A 9,169-nucleotide genomic window follows, 5' to 3' on the forward strand; every position below is an offset into this window, starting at 1 on the left:
CTCTGCCCGTCTCCCTGGATTCCCTGTGTCCTCAGTGCCGTGAGGAGGCCGTTTTCTGGGCCCTGCTCTGCACACGAAAACTGCTCCCAGTGAGAACCAGGGGACCTCACAGAGCTCAGACCACAGTCCCCGTCCATCACCCAGTGTCTGAAAACTGTGATTTGATACATTTTGTGGGCGTTTTTGGTTGCTTGATGCAGTACAGTGCACTTGGTCTCTGCTAATCCCTTGTGGCCGGAAGCATAAATCTGGAGGTCATATTTCGACTGATACGTTTAATCTGGCGATCTGATGGATGCTTATCTCCTCATATGCTTCTGCAACACGGAAGCTCTGATTGCGCGTCTTCCTCAGGCGGCTGTAAAAGTGCAGAGGTGAGCCAAGCGTCCCTGCGATCTTTCGTCCAGAGCGGGGACCAGGCAGAGCGGAGACTCGGCCCCGGGCAGCAGAGAGGGAGGGTTTAGGCCATCTGGTGTGTGGTCAGGAAGCCGCAGTGGGAGAGTCATATGACACAAGAAGCATGTGCAGGAAGTCCTCCAGGGTGACCTCTGCGTACCCGGGATCCCTCCCCCGGTATCAGTGTGGCCTCCACAGCTGAGGACGGGCCTGGCACAGCCGATGGGCTCGGGGCAGGGGCCTCCTTCTCCGTCTCAGCATCCAAGGCTGGCATTTCTGTTCTTCCTGGCCTCCTGGGCCGACGGCGCGGGGGAGCTGCAGGAGAAGAGGGCACGCTCGTTTCCATGAGTCTCAGACTTCCAGGCCAGGGTTTTGTCCGTGGCGGGATGACAAAGCAGAGCGCTGCACCACACCAGGTAAAGAGGGATGAGGGAGTGCGGGAAGACCACTGAGTCCTCCTTTTCCCTCTGCCTGTTTGTTTCAAAGTGATGGATTTCACAGGCCTTCCTGCAAGGCCCAGCTCCAGCCTGTACCTGCCTCCCAGTGAGCTCCTTGAGCTTGGAGCCCTGCAGCTCCCTGTCGGCATTCCCAGCACATCCTCAGTGCCATCGGGGTTGTTTAGCGGTGGTCAAGCCGACCCGGCCAGGCTGGGGTTTCACAAACACCCAGGGCTCAGCATTCCTCCAGCCAGAGTGGTCACCTGCCAGAGACTGGCTCTCCAGGGACCCAGAGTTGTGCTGCCCATAGAGCCTTCCCTAACCACGCCAGCCTGAGCCTTCCTCCCTGAGGCCTGGTTTCTGAAGATAAGGGTGTGTTTGCCCCAGCAGATCAGTGGTTGCTAGCGAGTGTATTTTGGACACATTTGTGGCTCCTAAATCCCTTCAGTCGTGTCTGACTCTTTGTGACCCTAGGGACTGTAGCCTGCCAGTCTCCTATGTCCATGGGACTCTCCAGGCAAGAATACTGGAGTGGCTTGCCATGCCCTCCTCCAGGGGATCTTCCTGACCCAGGGATCAAACCCAGGTCTCTTGTGTCTCCTGCATTGGCAGGCGGGTTCTTTACCACTAGCGCCACCTGGGAAGCCATGCAGTCTTTAATAGTATATATAATATTTTCAAGCAAGGACTATAAACTGTAAGTATCCTAGCAACATCTACACTTCTACAGGTTTTGTTCAGTGGCATCTTGTTGACTGTGATTAAACTGAATTCTTCAAGAATATTTTTCTGCGGAGTGAACCTGTGGTTTCGCTGGTATCGCCCGTTTTTACACTCCAGATGGGGGATCGGCTAGCACAGCCCACGGCCTGCGGCTGGCCGGCCTCTGTCCACGCAGCTGTCGGAAGCTGCTTTCAGGCTCTGCCAGCAGACCTGAGCAGTGGTGTCAGAGACTACACGACCTACGGATTCTAGAATATTTACCATCTGGCCTTCCATGGAAAGAGGTTACTGACACCAGTTCTAAATGAGTATTTCTGTATAAAATAGCATGCTGTGCACGCTTGTGTTGAAATGGGAAGAATTCTATTTCCTAAACTCTCTGGCTCTCCGAGAATACTCAACTGTGGTGCATTCTGCTTTCGTTCTTCCTTAGGTTCACGTCCCTCCTGTTCTCTCCACTGTGAGCCCAAGGAGGTGAAAAGTCCACTCCCTTCTAGTCCAGGCCCAGCCTTTCTGCCCAGATCCAGCTCCAGGATGAGAGTGGTGAGTATCCTTTTTACTTTGCCTAAGAGGATAATACCGTCAATTTGCTCCTAGAAAATTACACTGCAGCTGACTCTATCTTTGTTCACTTTCCAGGAACCAATGAATTCCACCAACATCTACGATTCAAATGAGGACTACTTTGGATTAGCTAATAGTTCAGATTACGTACTGGATGACGACAGCTTTCTGTGTTCCTTGCAGGAGGTCAGAAGTTTCTCTGGGCTCTTTGTGCCGGTCACTTACTCCTTGATATGCATCTGCGGCCTCCTGGGCAATATTCTGGTGGTGGTCACCTTCGCCTTTTATAAGAAAGCCAAGTCCATGACGGACGTTTATCTCTTGAACATGGCCGTGGCGGACATCCTGTTTGTCCTCACCCTCCCGTTCTGGGCGGTCAACCACGCCACCGGCGAGTGGATTTTCAGCAATGCCATGTGCAAACTGACCCGGGGCATCTACGCCATCAACTTCAACTGCGGCATGCTGCTGCTGACCTGCATCAGCCTGGACCGCTACATCGCCATCGTGCAGGCCACCAAGTCCTTCCGGCTCCGCTCCAGAACCCTGGCTCACCACAAGCTGATCTGCCTGGCAGTGTGGGCGGTGTCCATCCTGATCTCCAGCTCGACCTTCACGTTCAACCAGAAGTACAAGCTGCAGGGCGGCGACGTCTGCGAGCCCCGGTACCACACCGTGTCTGAGCCCATCCGCTGGAAGCTGCTGATGCTGGGGCTGCAGCTGCTCTTCGGCTTCTTCATCCCGCTGGTGTTCATGATCTTCTGCTACGCGTTCATCGTCAAGACCTTAGTCCAGGCACAGAACTCAAAGCGGCACAGGGCCATCCGCGTCATCATCGCGGTGGTCCTAGTGTTCCTGGCCTGCCAGATCCCACACAACATGGTGGTCCTCGTGACCGCCGTCAACCTGGGCCGGACGGGCCGCTCGTGCAGCAGCGAGAAGCTGCTGGGCTACGCCAAGAACGTCACCGAGGTGCTGGCCTTCCTGCACAGCTGCCTCAACCCCGCGCTCTACGCCTTCATCGGCCAGAAGTTTCGGAGCTACTTTCTGAAGATCATGAAGGACCTGTGGTGTGTGAGGAGGAAGCAGAAGGCTCCAGGCTTCTCCTGCTCCCGGCTGCACTCGGACACCTTCACCTCCCGGCAGAACAGCGAGACCGCGGACAACGACAACCCGTCTTCCTTCACCATGTGACCCCCCCGCCCAGGCCCGGCGCACACAGGACAGAGATGCATGGGGAGCGTGGAAACGAAGCAAAAGCGAGTGGGGTTGTTCCTGCAGGATCAGGGCCGTGGGTGCTCCGGGTGCCGGGGGGTTCCCACGGGCAGCACCCCCAACTCATCCGACCGGGGATGCCCTCTGCCCCTCTCCCTGATGGCTAGCATTCCACAAAGCAGGCTTTGGGAAGCGCTGGATGACAATGAACTGCTTATAAGCGCGAACACTTTCAGGAATATTCACAAAGAAGCCTTTAACCACAGTTTGTTCTGGTCATTGCAAAACATCCCATGGCTTAAAAGCAAAACGAAACAGGAACAATCGAAAGCCCTCACAAAACTCATTTAGGCAAAAGATTAAACGTTTTCCCATTGCCATGGTTACTGTTGGTGTTCACAGCAGCAGAATGGGCTGGCTTGAGCTTTATCTCATTTCCTTGTGACGCACTCAGCTTGCATGAGATTGTGAAAGGGCAGAAGAAAAAACAAGCTCAGAGACCTAAGAGGTGGCCGCGTAAGTGCTGGTGATGCTGGTCCCCAGGAGTCAGGCGGCTGCGGTCGTCACAGGACGTCAGGAAGCACAGCGTGCTGCATTTCTCTCCACGATGGCAATCCTCTAGAAATCAGTTAGACGAAGGTGCTTAATAAATACTTGTTTAACAAAACATAATAAAATTGGGGCTTCTAGTACAGTTAAGAATGAAAGTTGGTCAGTCGTGTCCGACTCTTTGTGACCCCATGGACTATACAGTCCATGGAATTCTCCAGGCCAGAATACTGGAGTGGGTAGCCTTTCCCTTCCCCAGGGCATCTTCACAACCCAGGAATCGAACTGGGGTTTCCTGCATTGCAGGCAGATTCTTTACCAACTGACCTACCAGGGAAACGCCAGTTTGAGTTGGTTGTTTCAATTTTTTTTTAAATTAGTTTTAAAAAATTTAATTGTTTAGAATACTTTTAAAGAAAGAACCGGGAAACTGCCGAAACAATGATGAAAGGGCTTTTGTTCCTCCCATTGTGGTGTTAAAGACAGGTGTGTGGAGTCTGGTCGTGAGGAGCCTCAAATTAGCTGGCAGAGAGCAAGGGTCATGTTGGTTTCTGCTGCTGTAAAGCGGTTTTACCTGAAGTCTGAGGTTAACTACAGAATAACAACTCTCTGACTTCATAGAAAGTTCATAGAACTCAAGGTTTTGAAAGTGTTTTAATATTTTGGTCACCTGATACAAAAAGCTGACTCACTGGAAAAGACCCTGATGCTGGGCAAGACTGAAGGCAGGAGGAGAAGGGGATGACAGAGAATGAAATGGTCGGATGACAGCGTCGACTTGATGGGCATGAGTTTGAGCAAGCTCTGGGAGTTGCTGATGGACAGGGAGGCCTGGTGTGCTGCAGTCCGTGGGGTCGCAAAGAGTCGGACACGACAGTGACTGACCACCACCACCACCAACAAAGTGGAAAAATATCAGCACATCTCATGGAAGCACAGATGTGGGAATTCTGTGGCGATCCAGTGCTTAGGACTCTGTTTTCACTGCTGAGGACCTTGGTTTGATCCCTGAGAGGGGAACCAAGATTCCCCAGGCTGCATGGCCAAGCAATAAACAACCTCCCTGCCCTCCTCCCCCGAAAAATGTGTATTAAAAAGGTCCTGACATGAACTGCAAAGATACTGACATGGTTAATGCTGACCAGCATGTTATTTGAAAGTTTCTCCTGTTCTTGCAAGCCTCAGCTGTGTCTCTATATGCATTTCAATGGGATTTCTTAAGATCCAAAGTCTGTGTTTTTAAAACACGGTTTTGGCTTTGCAAAATAAAACTGCTCTGTGGTTGAAGCAGGGATCGTCTTCCAGTCTCAGAGCTCTGACTGGAGACCCAGGTGTTTAGTGGTCCCATGTCTTTCAAACCTGTTAGTATGTGACTCTAGAAATCAAAGCAGAGGAGGCATCACTCAGATGCTTCTTTCGGTTTGACCAGAGCCCTGATGCGATCTGGGGAAGTGTGCTTCTAAACCCACACAGAAGCTTGCACAGCTCCTCCGCACCTGGCCCCAGAGGGGTGAAGCTTGCCTCTTTATGCAATAACCCTTCTCAGATTTCAGCCATAATGAATAAAGATGTTTTGCAAACATGCTATGTACTTTGTTTCATTAAATGGGATCCTTTTTCTTGCTGCCTTGGGCGTCAGAACAGGTGTATCAGCAGCCACTTGGTGCTCAGAGGCGGACACCCCTGGTCGACCCAGGACCACCACATCTCTGCTCTACATTAAATGACCCCAGACTGGTCTTCAATGGCGCCCGGGTCTTCTTCTCTCCTGTTTCTCGTGTCTTCTCTCATGGTCAGGTCTGGCTGGACCTTGAGTGTGTGGTTTCTGCCCCTCCTCTGAGTCTTTGCAAACACTGTTCCACCGTGTTTGGGGATCAGCTGCCTGTACTTGGAGGGACAGCGGGTTCGTGCCTGCCAAGCTGTTAGTGATAACTTAATCACATGGACATGCATAATTTCTTGCAAATGCATATGTATGTGTTTTTAATATATACTGACCAGAAGATAATTTTTCTTGGTTTCTGTTACGAAGTAAATGAGATGGTCTTGATCAATTGCTTCTGGATAACTGAGATTTGCACATATATATATATATATGTATATGTATATATGATATATTAGCAAAGGTGAAAATTCAGAGCTGAATTGTTATCTTCCAAACGGTACACTGATTTTCTTCTGATGACGAGAGGCTAGCTCTTAAATGAGGCCAGGAAAGTACAATATTTTAAAATCTTGGTCAGATTTCCGCCAGCGTGCCAGTCCTAGACATTCCAGGGGCATCAGGACGGAGTCTGGTCTAAATGAACACAGTGTGTGCGTGTGTACAGTCTACTGCTGGTGTGTCTCGTGGGGAGGCCTGCCGAAACAAAGGGTCACAGACCAGGCCGCTCGACCAGCAGAAGCTGGCTTCTCAGCTTCTGAGGCCCTGGTGCGACAGAGCTGGTTCTTCCCGAGGCCTCTTGCTGGCTTGCAGACGGCCGTCTCACTCCTGTGTGCTCATGGCTGTGCTCCTGGGGGGTGGTGTGTGTGTTCTAATCTCTTATAGGGACACCAGTCACATAAGGCCGCATAAGTCACATTAGGGCCACCCTAACGGTATTGTTTTTAACTTAATCAGCTCATAAAGATCCTCTCTCCAAACCTGGGCTTCCCAGGCAGTGTTAGTGGTAAAGGACCTGCCTGCCAATGAAGGAGACATAAGAGACGCAGGTTGGATCCCTGGGTTGGGAAGATCCCCTGGAGGAGGACATGGCAACCCACTCCAGTATTCTTGCCTGGGAAATCCCATGGACAGAGGAGCCTGGCGGGCTACAGTTCGTGGGGTTACAAAGAGTCAGACACGACTGAAGCGACTTAGCACGCAGGCACTCCAGACACGGTCGTGTTCTGAGGAAGAGGGGTCAGGACCCCAGTGTGTTAATCTGGGGGTCACAAGTCCAGCTAGCCCATAACGACTAGGTTTCTGGAGGCAGAGTGGCTCTTCGTATCCGAGTTGATTTCAAGCCTGAGGACTCATTTCCGGGTGGTGCCCTCCTCCCTGGTAAGGTGCGTCCCGGACAGTCGTTCCCGCTGCAGGCTTCAGTCTTCAGCTGTGCTCCCCACTGGATGCGGACAATGACGATGCTGTGGTCCTGGGCGGACACCCCTGCCCGCTGAACTGCACTGATGCTCCTGCTGCAGACGGGCCTCCCCTGGGAGCCTCCGCTGGTCACCTGCCCCCTCCATCCCGCCCCAGGGGAGGGGGTGGTCCTGCTTCCCCAGCCCCGTAAGGGGCATTCCCCCAAACCCGGGCCACTTCTGTGCTTGACACAAGAGGGCACCCTCTTCTCTCGGGGACCTCCGGGTGGTGGGCAGCGGCTGTGGCCGCAGAAGCAGCTCTGATGGTGCCGGCGGAGGGGGGCCCTGTGCGCCCACCTGTTTGCACAGACGGGATCCCTGGCTCGAGGCTGCAGAGGCCCCTGCTGTCTGATTAGCAGCCCGTAGCCTCCCTCACAACCGTGGGGAGAGTCAGGGCTTCACACATGCGGTCGACTGGTGGGATTGCAGCACCTCCTCCCACGTGGTGCCTGCTGCCCCGAGGGAGCCAGAGGGACACGCTCACTGTCCTCGAGCTCAGGGACTCTACATGCAGGGAGGCTGCAGAACCAGCACTCAGAGTGAACAGCTGGGGCTTATATTCTCCTGTTACGATTCTGCAACTCACTGAAAATTGCCAGATTGCTTTCTTACATTCTTCCTAGAGCCAGTCAGTCAGTCAGTTCAGTCGCTCAGTCGTGTCCAGCTCTTTGTGACCCCATGAACCGCAGCACGCCAGGACTCCCTGTCCATCACCAACTCCCGGAGTCCACCCAAACCCATGTCCATTGACTTGGTGATGCCATCCAACCATCTCATCCTCTCTCGTCCCCTTCTCCTCCTGCCCTCAATCTTTCCCAGCATCAGGGTCTTTTCAAATGAGTCAGCTCTTCACAGCAGGTGGCCAAAGTACAGAGTTTAAGCTGAGTTATTTTGTTGTGTAATCATAGGCTCTGGGCATAAAGAAAAAAATGTTTTATGTGATGAAGACTAAGGAATGTAGAAAAAAAAAATTTGTCCATCCCTTCTCCTTGAGAATTCCAGACCCCTCCCTGTCTCCTTGAGAGCCCCAGACCCCTGTCTCTTCCCTGGGGACCTCGGGCTGCTTATCAAGCTGCCTTGAAACTGACTCTCTCAGTTGGACACTGAGTGACCGAGAGCACACACTCCTGACTTGTCGGGAGACGTTGCGGGGCGGGCCTCCCAGACGGGGACGCTGCCGCCACCTGCTGGGCACAGTCTGCGCTTACGGGACGTCCAGGCGACAGAGGCCCCAGCATCTCAGAGGGCAAACCCGGCCGGGGTGTCTTCCTGCGTCTCAGTGCGTTCGTATTCATTTGAGGTCAGTCGGGGATGGGCAGCTGCCCTGGAGATGCCGTCAGAGGCGGCCAACAGCCTGGCCTTCCCAAGGAGCTGTCCTTAGCCATCTTTCCAAGTCTTCATCCCCGACCCAGAAAGCCTGGTGTGTGGTCAGCACTTGGGTCTCATACTTCTCTCCATGAACACTTGGTTCCACCTAAAATGCCAGCTTTGCCAACAAAGGTCCATCTAGTCAAAGCTATGGTTTTTCCAGTGGTCATGTATGGATGTGAGAGTTGGACCATAGAGAAAGCTGAGCACCGAAGAACTGATGCTTTTGAACTGTGGTGTTGGAGAAGACTCTTGAGAGTCCCTTGGACTGCAAGAAGTCCAACCAGTCCATCCTAAAGGAGATCATTCCTGGATATTCATTGGAAGGGGGAGCAGATGCAGAGCCCTCTGTGTGGGAATCGTGATGAGTCTCCTGTTAAGTCAGAGCTGGCTTCCTGCACTCTCCCCTGGTGGCATTCATACCCTGTTCCCCCAACCTGGGGGGGGGGGAAGGAATCTGTTGATGGTTTACAGCTGAAGGAGGGACGCTGCCAGATGCTTGCCAGGAACTCGGGTACCAAGGTTTCCACAGGCCAGTGGCGGTTACCATGGTTACTAGACAGGTGGGCAGGAGCAGGAGGGGAGTGGCCCCCGTTGCCAGTGCCCAGGAAAGCCCTTCCCTCCTGCAGTCTGGTGTGAGTGGACAAGGAGGCTGGGAGACCCCACCCCCCATCAGAATCTGCTGGACGCCCCCTCCCGTCTCTTGCCCACGGAGGACAGCAGGGTCCCTTCGTCTGCCTCTCTGTTGATGAACCGGCTCTCTTTATCAGCTCTCCACACACACACCTTAAATGTCA

General features: G+C 53.1%; 1 protein-coding gene across 1 annotated transcript; it reads left to right on the forward strand.

The window, feature by feature from the left end:
* Window positions 1-489: 489 nt before the first annotated feature.
* CCR6 (C-C motif chemokine receptor 6) lies at window positions 490-5,404 on the forward strand. Its single transcript, XM_055534720.1, has 3 exons — window positions 490-812; window positions 1,990-2,099; window positions 2,196-5,404. Exons 2-3 carry the CDS (start codon window positions 2,091-2,093, stop codon window positions 3,312-3,314), a joined length of 1,128 nt encoding a protein of 375 aa, XP_055390695.1. The 5' UTR covers window positions 490-812; window positions 1,990-2,090; the 3' UTR covers window positions 3,315-5,404.
* Window positions 5,405-9,169: the final 3,765 nt, after the last annotated feature.

This window comes from Bubalus kerabau, chromosome 9, assembly GCF_029407905.1.
Source record: "Bubalus kerabau isolate K-KA32 ecotype Philippines breed swamp buffalo chromosome 9, PCC_UOA_SB_1v2, whole genome shotgun sequence".
Lineage (NCBI taxonomy): Eukaryota > Metazoa > Chordata > Mammalia > Artiodactyla > Bovidae > Bubalus > Bubalus kerabau.